Source organism: Salminus brasiliensis, chromosome 2, assembly GCF_030463535.1.
Source record: "Salminus brasiliensis chromosome 2, fSalBra1.hap2, whole genome shotgun sequence".
In the NCBI taxonomy this organism is placed as follows: Eukaryota; Metazoa; Chordata; class Actinopteri; order Characiformes; family Bryconidae; genus Salminus; species Salminus brasiliensis.
Genome location: NC_132879.1, coordinates 5,647,162 through 5,668,383, shown reverse-complemented (window position 1 = coordinate 5,668,383; position 21,222 = coordinate 5,647,162). Strand labels below are relative to the sequence as shown.

The 21,222-nt window shown below is 42.4% G+C and overlaps 2 protein-coding genes and 1 long non-coding RNA gene across 5 annotated transcripts in view; 2 read left to right on the top strand and 1 right to left on the bottom strand.

Annotated features, from left to right (window-relative positions):
• Positions 1-10,873, bottom strand: part of LOC140550296 (proton myo-inositol cotransporter) — a 99,126-nt gene extending 88,253 nt beyond the window's left edge. The window contains exon 1 of the mRNA XM_072674211.1: positions 9,891-10,873. Within this exon, the coding sequence (XP_072530312.1) occupies positions 9,891-10,488 (598 nt within the window). The 5' untranslated portion in view covers positions 10,489-10,873. The remainder of the gene's footprint in view (positions 1-9,890) is intronic.
• On the top strand, positions 9,880-16,979 carry LOC140550297 (uncharacterized). 2 transcript variants are annotated; one of them, XR_011979068.1, is made up of 3 exons: positions 9,880-10,777; positions 13,338-14,458; positions 16,654-16,979. It is a non-coding gene; the product is annotated as an uncharacterized lncRNA (long non-coding RNA). The 2 variants fall into 2 exon arrangements; XR_011979069.1 differs by having other exon boundaries at positions 9,889-10,777; positions 14,306-14,458.
• Positions 16,980-19,659: 2,680 nt separating this feature from the next.
• Positions 19,660-21,222, top strand: part of LOC140550295 (uncharacterized) — a 39,123-nt gene continuing 37,560 nt past the window's right edge. The window contains exons 1-4 of one of the 2 annotated variants that reach the window (XM_072674210.1): positions 19,660-19,827; positions 19,965-19,994; positions 20,159-20,384; positions 20,638-20,767. In XM_072674210.1, the coding sequence (XP_072530311.1) occupies positions 19,782-19,827; positions 19,965-19,994; positions 20,159-20,384; positions 20,638-20,767 (432 nt within the window). In that variant the 5' untranslated portion in view covers positions 19,660-19,781. The remainder of the gene's footprint in view (positions 19,828-19,964; positions 19,995-20,158; positions 20,385-20,637; positions 20,768-21,222) is intronic. The other variant, XM_072674209.1, reaches the window with a different exon arrangement.

Genomic DNA, 21,222 nt, shown 5'->3' with positions numbered 1-21,222 from the left:
AAAGTGTCTAAAATCAGAATCAGGTGCAGAACATCAGCTGCAGATGATCAGAGCATGGTTAGAGAGGATTATTCTGGAGGAGTCTGTCTTATTTAAACCTCAGAAGTTTAGTCTGGTCTGCTCTGGATTGAAGTTGAAGTGAGGGGTAAAGAAGAAGATCACCATGGCCAGATCCAAACAGCTCTCTGAGGCCTTCAGAAAGAAGGTTGTAGATACAGATGAGTCTGGGACGGAGCTTAAATAGATCTCAGAACCATCAGGAATCATCCGTTCCACTGTCCGCTAGATCATTTACAAGTGGAGAACATTTACAATGACTGGCAACATGACCATGAAAGATCTGCCCAAGACCTGCCCAAGAGCAGACCTCAAGATGTAGAAGAGTAAGACATCTCCAACAGTCCTCCTAATGATCTCACGGAAGCTGTAGGTAGCTCCTACCACAGCCAGTGCCAATTGACTATGCATCTACCATCAGAAAGATACCAAACTCATTGGTTTTAATGGGAGGAGTGCAGAGAGGAAACATCAGGGCAAAAGTGCAGTTTGGCAGAGAACATCTAGACAAGGACCAGAAAAATCATGAGTCTTGCCCTAATGTTTATTATTTTTCATGTCCATAAGTTAAATATGTTAAAGAAGACTAAGCTTTCCTCATTGTCAGAGCGTACCTCCATTTATTAACAGTGTCTAAAAATCTAAGCTGCCCTTTGTGAACTTTTCATGATGAATGGACAGACAGAAATGCTCCAGAATGACTTTCACATTAACATACATTAAAGTTATGAACGTCATTCACTCAGCTTCAATTTTCTCCTTCACTTATGAAGAGACCATTTCAGAGATATGAGCTTTTGTTGCAATACAGTGAGTAACTGAGCGCTGGCCTACAGTAAGTCTAAGGATCTTGCTGTGCCTTTATCTGAATATCTCCAAAGCTGAACGGCAAGAATAGAGAAAGGTCATGTATTCTCATGCCTGAAGTGACCCTGATCCAGCCCAGCCCGGTCTACTGGTGTGCTGCCCCAAAGGGCAGCTCACGAATAATTGGGCGGAAAGCGCTCAAACCGGAAACCAGTGGTGAAAGTCAGTGGAAAAGGTATGACATTTCTTTCTTTGACAAACAGCCAGCGTTGACCTTTCGGAAACTGAAAATGCGAAGCAATTTGTTCATGAAAGCCGTCATGTTGATTAAGATGGACGGTGGCGTAGACGAGGGCAAAATAATTAGAGGAGGAAACCACACGGAATACCTGCCTGGATGGCCTAATTAGCCATACACACTCCGACGAGGTGATAATTAAGTGTTAGAGCGTAGTGGGTCACTCGCTTGGAAAAGTCATCGCTGTGTAACAGAGCCACGTTAGTTTATCTCCTAATAAACATTCATCGTTTTCAGTCACAAATTCAATTAATCCCAATCTGCTAGTACAACATGACCTTGTTCTCTATTAGCCAACAGCTAACGATAAAGAGCCCATATCCTACATTTGTTTCTTACTCTAAGGTCCACGGATTATGCTTGCTTGACTGTATGTAGGCCTATGGTGTTTCCAGGTGTTGTTGTGCCTTTAAGACCGATAAAGTATAACTAAATGAGCTCTGATCTGATTGGCTACCATGTACCATATCTGCCTCTATCATGAAACACTCCTTATAGCCTCATCCTGAATGAGTAGAGCCACATAGTTGACCCTGCTTTTGTTGGAGTCTATTAATTTATACATTAATAGAAATTAGACTCCACATTTATTACTTCTTAAAGTGTCTAAAATCAAGTCAGACACAGGACATCAGCTGCAGATGATCAGAGCATGGTTAGAGAGGATTATTCTGGAGGAGTCTGTCTTATTTAAACCTCAGACGTTTAGTCTGGTCTGCTCTGGATTGAAGTTGAAGTGAGGGGTGAAGAAGATCACCATGGCCAGATCCAAACAGCTCTCTGAGGCCTTCAGAAAGAAGGTTGGAGATAAAGATGAGTCTGGGGCAGAGCTTAAAAAGATCTCAGAACCATCAGGATTCATCCGTTCCACTGTCTGCTAGATCATTTACAAGTGGAGAACATTTACAATGACTGGCAACATGACCATAAAAGATCAGACCTGCCTAAGAGCAGACCTCAAGATGTAGAAGAGTAAGACATCTCCAACAGTCCTCCAAATAAACTCACGGAAGCTGTAGGTAGCTCCTACCACAGCCAATGCCAATTGACAATGTATCTACCATCAGAAAGAGACCAAACTCATTGGTTTTAATGAGAGGTGTGCATAGAGGAAACCTTCGCTGTTGAGAAAACATGTGTCTCTACTATTCAGGGAGGAGAACTTTCTATTAGATTTTACAGGGGCACTGCTGTAAGGATTTGATTGCATTCAGTGACAAGAGTGTTAGTGAGGGCAAGATATTGGATGATCACCACCACACCTCATCATCCCCGACTCCCCAACTCATCCCAAAAGTATTAAATGGAGCTCCACCATCCATCATTGCAGAGAACACATTTCTTCCACTGCTCCACAGATTTTTGCAGGGGGGCTTTATACCCCTCTACCCAATGTCTGGCATTAGGCAGCAGCATGGTGCCCATAGGTTCATGTTTATCTGCTCCAGAGAGTCCTATTCTATTGGCAGTACTTCTCTACAGGTACTAGGCAAGCTGTGTGTGTACACGTTTGCACATCTGTGTCAGCAGCGAGTGCAATTTAGAGAAGCTGGGTGCATGTATTAGAAGGGGTGTCCACAAACTTTTGGAGAAATATTGTATGTAAATGCTCATCACAAAATCACCTGAATGGGCAGGGCTACACTGATGCTAAACAGGCAGATGTATGGAAATGCTTTGGTTTTTGTGACATCACAAAATTGTGCTTAGTTTTTATAAATAAGGACTGTTTATAGACTCAAAATTTGATATTAAATGACAGGACAAACCACAGAAACAGAAAAACTCCCACTTTATGCTTTTATAGTGGAGGATTATGAAACTGTAAGCCAAAAGAAACTCCACCGGCCAACATTTAGTATTCAGAGATAGAAAAAGCTAGATAAACACATTTAATGCTAGAAAACCGGCAGCAGCTCAATCTTCCCTTCACACCCTCTCACCCTCCTGGGATCTAAAACTCATTCTGAAAGCCATGATTGTTTTAAGGCAGGCTGTTCGTGAGATGTCACACCTGAATGAGCATATCACTACTATTTGACAGTCTGTTGATCTTGGCGTCCAATGATGATGTGTCTTGATATGATCTGAGCCTGATTACAGGAGTTAAAAATAGGCCTGGATTCCAACTGAAAAGGCGCAGCATGAAATATCATCAAAGCCCATGACGCCATGCGCAATTAGTGACCGACTCGGGCCTAATTAACCAAAGCGATAAAACAACCCAACGTCACAGAACCTTAATCTGGAGCTACGCGAACGTTACAGTGACTCCCAAACGCCTGGCGATGTTCAGCAGGTTAGATAAGACCAAAGGCAATTTGTCTGCTGAGGGCAATAAACCTTTATGATATCCAGAGGCCATCTACACCATCCATAACACTACACTGAGCTCTATCACTGAGATGGTTACGGACATTACGAGCGGTTTAAAGTAATCCAGCAGAAGGCTTGCAATAGGAAAGATTGATTCACCCTGCAAACGGCCTTTGATGCCATTTAATCGATAAAGGGGGCAATACGTCCTTACCGTGAATCGAACATGGGTTACTACAGGCTATTACAATTCGGCAGTGCATGAACCCATTCCTTGTTTGGACTTGGCCAGAAAACGCTCTGCACAGCTGACCTGTCTCACGTGAACTGTAAGGAAGTCACAGAAATCAATCTAATGATTTTTTTTATTGATGAAACACTGGTTGTGACACTGATAATGATGGAATGTACTCCTGTGTCTAAGGAAAATGTGTGGTGCTGCATGAAGCAATTACATTTCAATTAAAGTGGGCTTTATATAGATTCGCTTTATATATATATATATATATATATATATATATATATATAAAACTTTAATATATATATACTATAACTATATATATATATATATATATATATATATATATATATATTAAATGCTATATTTGTACAATATTCTGCTAACATAACATCTGTTTATAGCTGTAATATCACTGTTCAGAGTTTGACATCGGTATCGCAGGTCCTTCCTTCCTGCTGCCATCAGACTCCACATCCAGCACTGCTCCCAGCGGACCACATAAACACACACTTAAACTACACACACACACATGTTCAGCAAACAGAGGTCCCTCAATGTAAAAATACTATGTGCAATACCCCCCCCATCCCCCCACATATGCAATTAAGAGTCATTTGCAATAACCTGTAAATAATATCGCTATTGCTTTTTTAATTCTTATTTATATTGTGTATATAGTGTAAATTATTTATCTACTTTTTTTTTGTAACTGAGTGTCTTGCTATCCCTTTCTGCTGTGACACTGAAAGTTTCCCCACTGTGGGACTAATAAAGGATTATCTTATCTTATATGACATAAAAATAAAAACACAACAAACCTAATTTAAGTAGAGCCGGCCGACAACATTCCCAGGCACTGAAGGGTCTTCTGTATTTCAAACGAGCTGAATATTCAAATTAATACTTAAAAATGCCATATAATAGCTCTTTTCCACAAGTTAACACAATTTTCTGGGGTTTTAATGAAATATCTGCGACATGCTTTGGTTAAAATGCCACAAGGATCAAGCTCCACAGCATGCTTACACTTACCCTGTCTAAAACGCCCTGTTTAGAGCGGACCATTTAGTCCACCCACCACCCCCACCATTCATTCATGCATTCATTCATTCACTAATTGCTCCTCTCGGCTACACAGTTCTTAGATCTTACGTCTAAGGTAATTCTCATTTGTCTTATTTGTCTTGTTTGCAGCATTAGCTTGCTCGTGTTTACTTCACCTTGAGTTCACACCTCTCTCTCTCGCCTTCTTTCTTACATTGAGGTCGTCATCAGGTTTCCAGCTACTGAAACAAGGATTGATATGCACTCATGATCCTGTTCGTTTTCATTTTCTCCTGTCTGCAGTCGGAGTTTTCGGCCTCCACTGTGCATTTTTAAAACAGCCCAAAAAAAAGCTGCCAATTTTGACCAGCGGCTGCCTTTTCAAACTTTGATGGAGGGGGCGTCATAATTTTAATGTGCCTGCGCATGATGTGGGAACGGAGCCAAATAATAATAATAATAATAGAAAGAGAAGAAAACCCTTATTTATAGTAGCACTGGTAGCAGTAGGTAGTAGGGCAGGCCAATATATTGTACACACTCATATTCAAAACTCTAGAAAATGAGGCTGATGGCGCTGCACAAGGATGATGGGGATATAAATACCCGAATATCCTGTTGACTGGAATTTCTGCCACTGCTGGTAGACCCGTGTGACCGTATGCTTCCATACACCTGCAGATTCAGCTACTTCCCTCACTCTGTGGTCTTTGACACGCCCAAATACAATCACTCCCTTTATCCAATCATTAACTGTATCTGCTTTACGACCCATTTTCCACACATCCAGCGAGACCCTCACTGCACTGTACCACCTCTTATCAATTTGTGAATCCTGTCACACACCCTGCAGGTGTTTATAGCCTGATCGTCCTTGTGCAGCGCCATCTGCAGGTGCATGAAGTTACTACTACCTTAAACACGCAAGGTGACTATTTTTTTGACCGTGGAGCTTATAGTACTTAGACAGTTAGATATTTACTATTTAAAATTAAAGCATGCTGTATTTTGGTGTTACACATAAATACTGCTACTTTTATCATATCATATATGCCCATGTCTCTTGAGCATATCAATCCTAGTGTAATGTGTAATCCCTCATGGTGTACCGACCTCTTTTCCAAAGTTCTGACTGCCATAAACGTATATTGTTTTGTTTTTAGCATTATCATGTCTTTATTCTGTCTTTAATAAGTCACATTCATGCTAATCCCTGCTACTCCTCTCCTCATATCTTACTGTTTACAAAGCCGTAAAACATGAATGAGCCCTAATTAGTTCATTAGTAGACCCAGTTCAGTAATACTGTCAGCAATTTCACAGATTTTTATTCATGTGTAACTAATAAACGCACTTTAATCACGTATTTTCCAAGGAGCTGTTTATTCCAGTGACCTCCCTGGACTAGAGTGTGCCCTGCTGTCTGTCTCTTTTTAGGACTGGCTTTATTAATACATAACAGCTTGGAATGAGGAGCCCTGGGATTGACCGGACATTGTTATGTTTGCTGCTTACACAGTTAAGGTCAGAGACGTGGTGATTTGACCACGTATTGATTCAAGTGGATTTCTCAAAGGATGTTAGCTGTATCACTGCAAAATAACAAGTGTTAAATTAGCACCTCTGCTGCACACCAGTGATACTCCACTGTTTTCAAATGTACATTCTTGGTGTGATAATTTGATTGATAATTGGTTCAGAGTTGGCCGTGCTTGTCTGCACTTCAGATTGGTTTAATAAACGCAACTTACAGCTTTGCTAACTGGAGATGCTAGTTAGTCATCCACTTTGGTAAAGACGGCTCTATCTGTAACAGATTTTAGGCTTTGTGTTCAGGCTAATTTCCATCTAAGGCACTTACTTACAAAAGTGCTTCACTGTTTACTCAGAAAATATCCTCAGCTGGTTTGTAGAGGCTAGAATCCAGAAGATCCCTCTAAGCTTAGATACTACTAAATACAAAAGCCAATGTGGAGACCACCATACTCAACACTACACTTTGCTTGGAAGAGGAGGGTTTTCAGTCTGTGAGCGACTCGGCCATTCGGACACCCAGGGGAAGTTCGTTCCACCACTTCCGTGCAGGACAGAAAAGGATGGCGGGTCGAGCCGAGCCGTACTTGAAGCTGGCAGGGCTCTTGCTACAGATCAGCTTTTGACCACTGCCATCAAGTACGGAGGGGCTGGACCATTCTAGGCTTTGTAGGCCAGAGTCAGGGTTCTGAAGCGTCCAGACTTTTTTCTGTCCTGCACCGAAGAGGTGGAACGAACTTCACCTGGATGTCCGAACAAGAGTCCAAGGCTCGCTGTCTTCAAACCCAGACTGAAGACCCTCCTCTTCAGAGAGTACTTGGGCGAATAGCAGAGTACTATGGTCACCTTACTGACTTGTGTTTAGTAGAGTCTAAAGCTTAGAGGTATCTTTGAACTATTAGTCTATTCTAACTAGCTGAGGTTTTTCTTGAGTAATTAGCAAAGCACTTTTGTAAGTCGCTCTGGATCAGAGCGTCTGCTAAATGCTGTGAATGTAAATGCAAATGTAAATGTAAATGTAAGGGCCCAACAGTGGCACCCTGCCATCGATAGCCCAGTGTTCTAACTGCTGAGCCACCCCTGCCCCGAACATAGTAATAAGTAGTAAAAATTATTCAACCACTCAACGCCATTATTTCTACATCTTTACTTGTGACACAGAACACTACCAGGACCAAAACAAATGTATTTGGTGTCCACATTTTGCTTTTTTCATTTTAATTAATTGCTGGAGCTGGAAGGCTAATACAGCTAATGTCAGTCTTACACCAAACAACTTCTCAGGCGATGAGTCTTGCTGGAGTTTCTGTTTCTGCTCCACTGTTTAACGGTTTCTCTCCTTGTAAATGTCCACCAGGGGCATGATGGGAAGTATTCTCAAAATGAATCTAGTTGCAGTCTTGCAAATTCTCTACTCTGCAAGATTCTCAGCCTTTGCAAAATCATCTGCGAGTAATGAAAGATTGTCTGTAGGTGTGATGGAGAGTCAGACGTTTATATAAGGATTTTCTTTTAGCATTAAAAACACAATGGGCCACTATGGGTCAATCGTGCAGCGCTCAGCTTGATTTAGGGCCTGCCGGTGTGTCTTTGCTAACGTAGCGACAGGGGAAAATTCACCTTGCACGGCTCAAACCTTGCAAAAGTCATGTACTATGTCTCTTAATGAACCATGGGTGTGTTTTTTTGGGGCGTAACGTGAAATTAACCAATCAGCGTGTCGCTCGCCGTTTCCTTTAAGAGCCAGGTGCGGTCTGACTTTGGTGGACTGCTATTTCAGTGGTGTAAAGCGTTGGGGGGTGTACGAACGTTGGGCTGCACGCGCCTGTGTTGACAATTCACTGCCAAGATAGCAAGGAATGCCTGACTGTTGACGAACGTCTGTCTAGTCTGTTTTCAGTCAGTGGAGCTCCTGCGTTTTCCGTTGCCAAGATATCAACACCCCAGAAACTGACCTGAACACCCCTCATTTCGAGACCACCAGGCCCATCAGCGTAGATATATTCACAAGCAGCGCTGCTGTTTAAACGACGCAGGTGAAAGGCGTGAAAATAGACTGTTGGTGGGATGTGAGATAGCAATGAGAGTACGAGTGCCCTAGGAGGCAAAAGTCACCCAAACCATTCCTCTAAATACAAGCCAAAAACCTCTCCCAGCCATCAAGAAATTTTGATACAATGTAAAAAAACATCTGTCTTAGAGTGCTGTACAAATGTTTAGGCCTCTGTGAAAATGAGAATGAGCTCCTTATCTGGGGAATCTCAGTAAAACACTACTGGGGGTGTCCAGAAGAAACCTGGAACCAAGCTTAGTTCTACAATCTAGCTGAGAAGATGCGGAGTGAGAAATTCCTGTGTGTATTTATGCATCCTGCATCTTCCCTAATGAGATGTGGTACTTTTACAGGGTAATGGTTTAAAATAACATGCTGATGTGCCTGAACCATCTGAACAGTGAAACACTCAACAGTGTTTAATAGTATCACAGGTCTTCAGGCTTTGGATCGTGCAAATGTTGATGTGGACGTTGTGAATAACCAATAGGTGAGCACTTTCCAGCCAGAACAGGTATTAAATAATAAGTTCCCGTTGGACTACTAACTAAGCTGAGAAAGGCCCATCTCCCTCCACCCATCCTCACCCTCTTCTATAGGGGAACCATAGAGAGCATCCTAAGCAGCTGCATCACTGCCTGGTTTGGGACCTGCACAGCCTCTGACCGCAAGTCCCTCCAACGCATTGTGAGGACAGCTGAGAGGATCATCGGAGTCTCTCTCCCCTCCGTCATGGACATTTACACTGCGCGCTGCATCCGCAAAGCAACCAGCATTGTGGATGACTCCACCCACCCTTCACACAGACTGTTCTCCCTCCTGCCATCAGGAAGAAGGTACCGCAGCATCCGGTCCAACACGACCAGACTCTGCAATAGCTTCTTCCCCCAAGCCATCAGACTTCTCAACTCAACTCAACTTCTGAACTGATATCTTTCTGGTACATGTACACTCTCCCTCTCTCTCCCTCTCTCTCTCTCTCCCTCTCTCTCTCTCTCTCCAACCATTTACCCCAGATAACATGGGAAGCATTTTTTGCACAAGCATTTGCACTAATAACTTTACTTTACTACCTCACTGGACTCTATTTATCGCACATTGCACAACTTGCACACTACAGTCATTATTTATCATCCTCTGTCTGTACTGTACTGTGTTGTCTGTCCGCACTTGTTTGTTTGTGTTGCACTTGTGTTCTGTATGCACTGTGTCTATGTTGCACCATGGTCCTGGAGGAACGTTGTTTCGTTTCACTGTGTACTCTGTATGTAGTTGAAATGACAATAAACCCACTTGACTTGACTTGACTTGACTTGACTTTGGTGAGTACACGCGTTGCCTGGACTTGCTTTTAGGTTTAGTGAGAATGACCCCATGGCTGACCCCATGGCTGACCCCCCCCCCCCCACACACACACACACACACACACACACTTTACTGGCTTTACTGGTAGCCCACCACAGGTCTCAACAGTCAGTTAAGTTGAGCTGCTGGAAAAACCTAAACCTGAACATCCAGCTTCATCTCCACTGTTTTCTTACCGAGCCCGAGTCCCACCAGCAGCCTCCCCACGAGCAGCACCTCCTTGCCGGGCGCCACGCTGAGCACCACGCCGCCGACGGCGAAGACGCAGCTGGCGAGCAGCACGCACACCCTGCGGCCGAGCAGCCCGTTCAGAGAGCCGCCGGCCAGGGCAGACAGCGCCGCCGCGGCCACGGCTCCGGACACCAGCAGCTCCTGCCACAGCGCGGTCACGTTGCTCTCGCGCTTGAGCAGCAGCACCGCCCCCGAGAGCACGCCCGTGTCGTAGCCCAGCAGGAAGCCCCCCAGCGCGGAGAAGGCGGCCAGGACGTACACGAAGGCCGGCGTGTCGTCCCGCTGCAGCTGCTTCCGCGCTGCCCGCTCTGGGTCTCCTGAAGCTCCAGGAGTTCCACCAGCGGCGGCGGCGGCAGCGGCGGACGAGCTGAGGGAAGCCGAGGAGGAGCTCAGCGTGCCCGGGCTGCCGAGGCTGGAAGCCCCCGCCCCACCGCCGGTGATGAGACTCCTCTCGCCGTCGTCGCTCGCCTTCTTCCGCCTCTCGCCCAGCAGGTTGCTCATGCTGCGGAGGCTGTAGTCATGATGGGGGAGTTTTCGAGACATAAGTGAAGGAAAAACGGAAACAGGACAAAAACTGTTAAAAAAAACAGCAGAAATCAAAAGTTTGGAGCTTTTTTTTTAGTTTTGGGTTTTGGGTTTTTCTTCTCCTCCTTCTTCTCCAGTTCAACTACTCTACTCCGATCTGGCGTCCAGCAACGTCAGCCCCACCACCATCATCATCATCATCATCAGAACCACCCTCATCAGCACCATCATCATCTTCATCCACCTCCTCTCCATCCCCAGTTGCGCTCCAAGTGCTGCTGAGGAAGAGGGGCTCCAGCAAAAAAAGGTACACGCGCGAGAGAGGCGGTCACTGCTGTCGTCATCACCAGCGTGCGTACGTGTTTATGTTATGTGTGTGTGTGTATGTGTGAGATGTGTGACGTGGAAGGCTCCACTTACACACACACACACACACACACACACGCATGCACGCATGCACGCACACTCGGTGGGATGTGTTCATGAGCAAACGTGAAATTCTGCTGCCCCCCAGCTTTTGTTGTTGCAGCATTACAGCACGTTTTAATTGCTGTCATTTATTTAAACACAGTGTCCAAAAGTATTCAGACACCCCTTGTAGTAAGTGAATCGGCAGCTTAAGGTGAACCCAGTTCTCACACACAGCACTGACAATAGAGTGGGCCGCTCTGGAGCAGCAGAACGTGACCCCAAGACCACCAGACCCAAGGGGGATATGAAGATCCCCAGCACTGAGCTGTGGAGCAGTGAGACTGGAGCTCCATCCAGTGCTCCACTGCCTTTGGAAGTCCTTGATTGTGTCAGATTTGGGTTGATGTTCTCAGGAAAAGGGTTGGAGACCACTGATCCAGTACCTTTTGGGTTGAGTTGGAGTGGCATTAGAACTAACCATCCAACATCCAACAATACCCACCCTCACTACTCAAGTGGCTGAATACAATCAGGTCATGAGGTCCAAAGCTGAGCATCAGCTAGGAACTGTGCTCTCCTGAGTGATGGAGCTCTATCCAGCTCTATCCAACCACACGTCAGGAGAGACACCTTCTCTCAGGCTTTGGATCCAACCCTAATCCACCCCTCCTCCTTCTGAAGGTCTGGATTATCTGAACATGGTGTGCTAGATTTGGACTTGGTTAGAGATGGTTTCCTGGAGGAGCTCTGGAGAACATAATCCACTACCTTTGGGATGAGTTGGAGTGGCATTTGTGATCCAGAATTAACCATCCAACATCCAACAATACCCACCTTCACTACTCAAGTGGCTGAATACAATCAGGTCATGAGGTCCAATGCTGAGCATTGAGTAGAGAGGTATAAAGCCTCCCAGTCTGAGGTGACAAACGCTGAAATAGCCCAGACTAGCCCAAAAAGATGCATTTTTACAATATAGGTTGGTGCACAGTCCGTTAAATCGAGCTTCTCAAACTTGCAGAATTTGACAGCACTGCGGAGGTCCACATTTTTGAGTTTCCCTTCTCCAGTTCAAGCCATATTTAACTTAATTATCGAGTTAAATCAAGTGTGTTAAAGAGAATAAGTAGAGCAACTCTACAGAGCTGAGGTATTATTATTATTGATCCCACTTTAGAGGAACCCTCTGGTCTCCAACAGACCCTGGTGCTATGCTGGAGCCAATCACCGCCCATTATGAAGCCTCTCTGAATAGGAAACACTTAACGTAAACCACACAGACATCCCAGATATTGATCCACAAGGGGAACAAACCCAGAGAATGGACCCAGCAGCTCCATTAAAGCTAAAAAAAAACAAAAATCTAAGCGTAAATGGTAAATAAAAAAGGACACAGATATCTCAGCTGATTTCCATCATAAAAACAACCTCATTAACTGCAACTTAGGAGATTGAATCAAGCTGCAATTCAATCTGAAATGCCACAAACATCTAATCATCATCATCAACAACAACGAATCCTGAATCTTATCCAACTCTGTAATACTGGCAATTGCAGCAGGCTCCATGCTTTGCACATCAAAATGAACATCAGTAAACTTGGGCGTCAGAAGAGATAATTAGCTCCTTTTGATGCTGGAGGGCATACACTGTGGACAAAAGTATTGGGACACCTGCTCGTTCATTGTTTCTTGCAAAATCAAGGATATTCAAAAAGAGTCGATCCTGCTTTTGTTGGACTAACTGTCTCTACTGTCCAGGACATAAGGCTTTCTACTAGATTTTGGAGCAGCATTGCTGTGAGGATTTGATTGCGTTCAGCAACAAGAGCTTTAGTGAGGTCAGGATGTTGGATTATAACCACCCCACCTCGTCATCCCCAACTCCCCAACTTATCCCAAAAAGTATTGGATGGAGCTCCACCATCCATCATTCCAGAGTACACAGTACCTCCACTGCTCCACAGCTCAATGCTGGGGGCTTTATACCCCTCTAGCCCACGCCTGGCACTAGGCATGGCATCATGTTTAGACAAGCAGGCTGGGTGTGTGCATTCGGACATCAGTATCAGCAACTTAAAGTAGCTGAATGCATTCATTAGAAATCCACAAATATTTGGACATATAGTATTTAGAGGATACACACTGAACAAACCCATGGAAATACCATTTTACATGTTATTTAATAATCTTCGTTTAAATAAAATTCCTTTCCCTTGGTGTAATACTGACAAAAAGGCTGTAGCTGTAGTCATATTGGAACATGATGAGATTGGGTGTATGTGTTACAGGGCTGCAAACTCTCACACACTGGCCGTGATACTCACACAATTAGCTGTAATCTCATGCCCTCACACCCCACGTGTCATTTCTCACACATTTTTTAACGACCTCTCACCTTTGTTCACCTCCAAAACAACCCCAGATGAATTTGACTGTCGATGATGTTTCCTACAGCTGCTGCTCCGGATTTCACTGATTAAAGGCGCTCCGGACTGGCAACTGCGGCCCTCTGAAGGAGTGTAGGCGAGCCCACTAACAGGCTAGTCCATGTGTGCGTTAGATGGGATCACAGACCAATAACCATAGCGACAGCACACCAATGAGGGACCTCTCGTGAACTGAACAGTGCTCAGAGAGTAGAGAAGACATTCACTAGACACGGACTAGAACTGAGGAAAAGTAAGGGGCTAACTAACGAGGCCTGGTCAGTAAACTGAACACCAGACAGATTCTACACAGGGCTCCGGGCTGCCACTATGAGCCGAGCATTCCTGGTTCAAACACCGGGTCATGCTGCTTGCCATCAGCAGCCAGAGTCAGAGTGAGCACAATTGGCCTTGCTCTATCAGGGGTGGGTTGGTGGCACTTCCTCCCCACATCACTCCTAGAGAGATGTTGGTCAGCACAGGCGTCTGTTAGCTGTTGTATGGGAGCTGGGGAGCGATGCTGCATCAGGGGCAGTTCGATAAGAGGTGGTGGCTGGATTCACATGTGTCAGAGGAGACATGTGCTAGTCTTCACCATTGGTAGTGGGGACGTTTATGTGAACATGGATTGGGTAATTGGCCTTCCTGATTGGGTAGAAAAAAAGGTTCATTAGAAAGAAATTATTAAACAAAACACAGAACATCAATGGTGCAAAATAAAAGTGGTTATATTTAAGTAGTTCTGCTTACAAGCTTTATATTTATATATATTTTATAAACAGTTAATGTCTATATCAAATTGATTCATGCAGTTATTTCAATAACATGCATTTGAGCACAGCAAAGGTTTGATATCAGTTTTATTCAGAAACATGTGAAACAGAAGGTCACAACAAGACTAGGAGACCATAGCAGTTAGCATATACTACACGAATCAATACTGTACTGTAATATTAATTCATATGTATGTTTAATTGTAATTATGTGGTTTTGCAGTATTTCAAAGTCCATCACCCAAAAATATCCAGCCAAGAGCTGCTCAGAAACTGATCACTAATGAAGGGCTAGAGGGTGGCTAACACAAACTGTACATCAACAAACTACAGGCTACAGTCTCAAACCAGCACATCAGTAATGTGGCGCTACAAGGTAGGTGTTTCTAATAAAGTGGCCAGCAAGTAGAATCATCTTAAATGAACATGTATATGTTAACATGTATCATTTTAAATACTGGTGTATAATTGTACAGTATATCAGGCTAACTAAACAGTGAGTCACATACTATTACAAGCCGTTTTAGCCTAAAAGCACAGCAGTGATATTAGACATGTATTTTACAGCAAAAAACTCTGTCTGTAATTTGCATGTAATTTTGATTGGTACAAGTATTTTCAGATATCAGACATAAAAGATTTACTAGTAGTAATATCAGATCTACAGATAATGCCATTCTGATTAGTCACATTACCAGAACTAATGTAATTTTAACCAGTCATGTGTTTTCATTGATTTACACCAAATGTCACTCTATCTAATCTGTAATTACCTTTTTACTAGTAAATCTCCAGTAACTGATCTCTATACTAGTAGAAATTGTACTTCTAGATATCAACACTATAACCATCTGACTAGTTAAAAGTCCAGGTCATGATCAGATTCATGATATCTCTAATTTAGTTTTGACTATTAATGATGTGCATTTTAGGATGGTCCATCGTAGATGCTCATCAGACATTCAACTGAATATCTATTAAATGCAGCCGTTAAGTTAAATGTAAATTTGTGTCATACTGAATGTAACCCTGCACCAAATCCTAACCCTAACCTTAACCATACCCTGTTACGGTTAGGTTTAGGGATAGATTTAAGGGTTAAGGTTAAGGTTAAGGATTTAGGGTTGAGGGTTCGATGATAAGGTTAAGATTATTAGTTGAATATTGGTTGAATGTCAGGTGAGCATCTAAGAGGCATCTATAATGTAATATAATCTATAATCTATAATCTTAAGATCAACGAGGGACTACATAATTAATTTCCGCCACAATAAAATGGTTAAGATGTAAGGAAATGTCAGTCAGGGTGGTTAGATGTGAAATACCCCGTTCTAGAGAAAACGTACAGGGTCACAATTGTTCACAGCAGCGGTGAATGGAAAAGGACGTCTGAAGCTGGTTGGCTTGGGTATCGTTCACCAACTTGTGGCTGGCTGAAGGATCTGCTTTCAGTTTGAGAGTTATGTCCTAATGATAATGTGATGGTAAATCACTCATTCTGTCTGTTAGTGTTTTTGCCAATAAACCTGATATGAATACAAGGCTTTGAACAAGCTCAAGAAATCCAGTCCAGACTAAGTAGCTAGTACTTGCTGAGGTTTCACAGACTATTTTAAACTGAAATAACGACAATCTCCAACTAAATAAAATCATGTAGAACATGTAAATATAGTAAGCAAGAATTATTTTAACATATTTTATTTTATTATAGGTATTTTTTAAACAATATAATAACAGTATATGATGTTTTTAATATTATATAGAGATTTGAACTGTGTTTCATGTTGAGTAAGTTAGAAAAACATACTTTTGAGCTTACAAAAGTGCCACTATAATTAATTTTACATAAAAAGTTATTAATATTGTATTTCGTGTATGATTGTGAATGACAAAACAGGCATTATATGTTGCTGTGGCACAACTGATAACACCACTAGCTGCCAGTTAGCTAAAACACCACGTGGGAGACCAGTGTCCGATTTCCAGTCTAGGGGACTGTGCTGCGCTACACCAATTAGTATACTTGGGCAAGACTCCTGACACTGCATTGGCCCCCCTTTTGTAATATGAGTGACCCTGTAAGCTGCTCTGGATAACAGCGTCAGCTAAATGCCAAAAATGTAATTGTAAAAACAAGGAAATAAAGGGAAACCTGTTTACTGAACATGTAGTTTTAACTCTAAGCCATAGATGTAGCTGCAAACCAGCAGGGCGGAGGTACAAAGTAGGTGCTTTTTAATGAAATGGCCGTGTCTTAGCTCCAGCTAATTTGTGTTTTCTGACTATAAATCTTAAATTGATGTACGTTCTTCTTCAGCATTTCTTGCAGTGCCTTTCCCACAATGCAACCTGAATAGTAACCAGCCGGGTGCTGGTGTATCAGCCTGTTTAAGCCCACGTCTGCATCAGATGCAACTCCATCTGTTTAAGATAAATTGCATAACCAGGCAGCTTGTAGATTGGTTGAACTAGAAAAGGAAGGTGGTTCAGTAGAGAAAATAACCTCTGAGTGTCTTTTATTAGTGTTGATTGTTATGGGTTATAAACCTCATGTCTGTTCCTCTGTTCCAGGAGTTGGTGATAACACAGGATATGTCACCATCTGCTGGCCGTGAGCTACCAGCTCAGCTTCAGCAGGACAGCCCAACAGACGCCAAAGGAATCTATCATCATACATAGTTCACAGATCTCACACAATTTCATGCCTTTTGTCTTTTTGTGTATAGATACATATTGAGGACTATATAATGTTACTGTCACACAAAACCTTGTATCTGCAGAATAGTAGCTTTACAGGAGATGGCCAGCCTTTTTCACTTTCAGTGGAAGTCAGTGTAAAAAGTCATTTTAGAGCATTTCTATATCTTAATAACAAATAAATAATGTATTCTTTTTAATTATTCTGTAAAGTTAAATGTATTTATTGTACTTTGCTTTTTAATCACACACACACACACACACACACACACACACACATATATATATATATATATATATATATGTATATATCAAGTCAAGTGGGTTTTTATTGTCATTTCAACTACATACAGAGTACACAGTGAAACAACGTTCCTCCAGGACCATGGTGCAACATAGACACAGTGCATACAGAACACAAGTGCAACACAATGCAAGTGCAGACAGACAACACAACACAGTACAGACAGAGGATAAGAAAAAATTAGGGGTAGTGTGCAAATTATGCAGTGTGTAATAAATATTGAGTCCAGTGAGGTAGTATAGTTACATATTAGTATAGTATATTAGTATATACTTCTATGAACTCTGAGCTTTAGGTCCCTCCATAGATCTTCAGTTGGATTCAGGGCAGCAGATTGGCTGGGCCGTTTTAGCAGCTTTAGTTTCTTCCCCTGAAACCAATGGAGAGTTTCTAACAGTGGTGTAAAGACAGACATTGTGTAATACATTTGCATATAATACTTAATAATACTTAATAATTTAAAGACTGTAGATTTGATTACTCAACGCGTTTGAATTGAGTCCATTTAAAGCACATTTTCTCTTGAATTAATTCATGAAGTAAATGAAATATTCTCATTAATATTTTGCTAAATTACTCATATTTTCCACAGTTCTAAGCAGCAGTGTTTTTGATGACGTCAGGCCATGCCTCAGACAGGTTTGCCGCTACACATAAACTTTGTTTTTATGCCTTCTTGTTCTTTTACCTGAGTAAATATGCTTTTAATATTAACCTCCTGGTTCTTTTAAGAAACATGGGTGTGCTACTAGTGTTCAATATGCATCAGATAGGCCTCTCTATCTGCCCTGGTAAAGATGTTAATATGTCACTTATGAAGGATAAGAGTGAAACAGAGGAAATCCCTTAACTTCTAGAAATACTGAACAGGATCAAGCGTTTCTGCATCTTTACTTGTGGCCCTACAACTTATTAGGAATACTGGCTTTTATAATTCTGCTACTTTACCATAAAACTTCACCATTGTGTTGATTCTGAAACTGTGTGTGGGATCCGGATTTAGGGCTATGAGCTGTTGGTTCTCAGATATTAGCCTTTGGGCCAGTGAACAGGGAAGTATTGCAAGGAGCAGTTAAATGAAATAAGAGGAAATAAGCAAGTGGTGTAATTTCTAACCAGGCTTATGGATTTACACACTGCTGTTCGAATGCAGAGGCTGGGAGCAGATAGGAAACAGCTGCTACACAAAATAATATCTTTATGATAATCTATGAAATAATCATTTTTTGAGTAGAGTTGCCCTAAATCCAATAAAAAAGAAAAGGTATTGAAGTTCAAGCTGCTCACTGCAGCTCAAGACATCTGTCAGAGGTTTGTTAGACTCTGTTCTTCTCTTGTTGAGATCATATAGGTCTAAAAATATGACAAACCTAAAAGGTCATAACCGTGACTAACCACAACACGGAACAGACCAAATACAAACCCACCCACATAAGAAACTAGTTACTACCTGCTGCTTCGCCATCAGCAGCCAGAGCCTGAGAGCGCACAACTGGCCATGATCTCTCTGGGTGGATGGATGCCCCCCACCCCACCCCACAGGCATCTGTTAGCTGATTAATCAGAGTTGAGGATCCAGCGCTTTCCTCTGAAAGTGTTAACTGCCTAGTGATGCTGCATTGACTGCAGTCTTAAGAAAGAGGTGTATCGGAGGAGGAATGTGCCTGTCCTCGCCCCATTAGTGTTAGGAGCGTTGCAAGTGATGGGGGGGGGGTCCTAGTGAGTGGTGTGGCACAACAGATAACACCACAGCCTGCCAGTAAGCCACCACACCATGTGGGAGACTGGGGTTCGATTCCTGGTTGGGGTGACTATGCTGTGCTACACCAATAAGAGTCCTTGGGCAAGACTCCCAACACTACACTGGCTCACCTCTGTAATATGAGTGCCCTTAGTAAGTCACTCTGGATAAGAGCGTCAGCTAAATGCCATAAATGTAATGTAAATGTAGTGAGTGGGTGGGTTAATTGGCTGAAACGGAGCAGAACTTAAAAAAAAAAATAAAATAAACACAAAAGGAAATTAATTAATGTTAATGACTGAAAAGGAATTGATTTAAAGTACAGAAAATCCATCAAAACTGCACTTCAGTAAATGGAAGTGGGTATAAATATCGTATACTGGTTACTGGGGCCCATGTGGCTTCTGAACTTTAACAAATTTTGTTATTTCATTACAAATTATAAGTGTATAAATTACACCCTTTTTATTATTTATTTATTTATCTACTTTAAAAAATGCCGTCTGCTCATTTTGCCTGATAGTGGGTCTTTTCTTTTTTTTTACAAGCAGTGAATACATTTCTTTACTAAATCCATTTCTGTTTTTTGGAAATTGTTTCACCAGGCTCATCAAGATCCGCGTTCCTGAAAGAAACTCATTTCTGCATCCGCCAGATCAGAAAAACATGCAAGAACAACAGGAGAAGGCCGGGGCCCCCGGTGCCTTAAAAGACCCCAAATAAAGCAGATAGAGTTACTGAGGAGTTTTGTGAAAAAGACTATTAATTAAGTGTTATCGGACTCCGTCTAAGATGTCCATTGAATTCTAGAGGGGAACGTGTTGAATGCCTAATCCCAAGTTCATTTCCTCATGCTATTCAAAGAAGGCCACTGCGCCTGGGTATAAAAGGCACTGCAGGGCAGAGCCTGTCTCACCAGTAGAGCGTGTGTAGGGGTTGCAGGGTGTCTCTTAGAACATGGCTCTGCAATGGGGGCTTTTAGGAGTTATACTGCTGATCTCAGGTTGGCAGTGCATGGGGTTTAATTATAGAATTATACAGTGGTGGTGGTGGTGGTGGGGTCTTCTTGGGGGTTGTGTTATTTATAACATTTGAAGGCCATTGGAATGAAGTTAATATTGTTTTTTTGCTGTTTTTCAGGTCAAATTTCTGTCTCAACAGCACAAGCCAGTAAGTAGTTGCAGGATATTCAATGAGGCAATTTGCATATGTTAATTTATTGTATTTAATACGTTCAGGTATTTGCTGTTGATTTGATTAGTAGTCCCACATCATGTTGTTGTACCTTATTCAGAAATACTACTGCATTTTATATGTTCTTCCTCTCTTTTCAGATGTGTGTAAAACCTTTGGCAGTGGGGTCATTCAGACGTTCAATAAGAGCATGTTCTACCTGAAGTCCACATGTCCTTTCACACTGACTCGCTTCACTCTGTCGGGGGTGGACTGCGGCATCACTGTCCAGCGCAATGCAACCGGCCTAATGAGCAGAGTGGAAATCTCAGTGAATAAAATTACCACCATACTTCAGGACGGCAAAGTGACTGTGGAAGGAAACAGGTATGGGTCAACATCTGGGCCATCACTGCTGTCACTGTGAACAGGAGAATGCAATGATCTTTTAACAGAAGCTGCGTCTGGAATTTTACTCAAAACATTAAAGTAAAGGAAAAGAGAATTAATAAGTATGGTATTAGCTTCTGGTCCCTTTATGTTATTGTGTTTAGGTAAAATATTGACTGAGAAAAGCTTTGTATGAACATTTCACTGCAGAATGAATCAATTTTTGGGATTTTGTAACTCTCTGTTTCAGTATCTCGCTTCCTTTTGACCACACGTATCAGCTTGTGTATCAGTATGGGGTCTTCATCAAGCTCAGAAGCAAAGTCCTCCCGTTTTCTGTCATCTGGCGTAGTCATCCCGACAGCATCAGCTCCCTTTGGGTGAGTTGAAAGCACTTTCATTGGCTCCTTACAGACCTCTCTGAAGGGTCAGTACTGCACGGATTGGAGGCCGTACAAGCTTAGCTTTAGCTGATACAAAAAATAAGATTCTGGGGTTTACAGGCCCAGAGAATAGCTGATATCTGGGTGTCCTTGGGCCCATCTTGGGGATGCCAATGACGACACCAGAAAAGAGTAGACTAGTAAAACAAAGTCTGGTGTGCCTGTACTGATTTTTAAAATGACTTCAATTATGAAAATGATTAAAATGTTGAAATGGAGGGATATGAACGTCCAAAAGGAGTGAATCTCGGGCATCTCCAGTCATCATCTCCTCCATTAGTAGTTAAAACCTTTTTTGGCACCAGCATTATAACATGCCACAGTAGTTTTCTAATAAACTGTCTTCTATTAGATCTTTAAAAACATTGCTTATATTGCAACTAATATTGCTT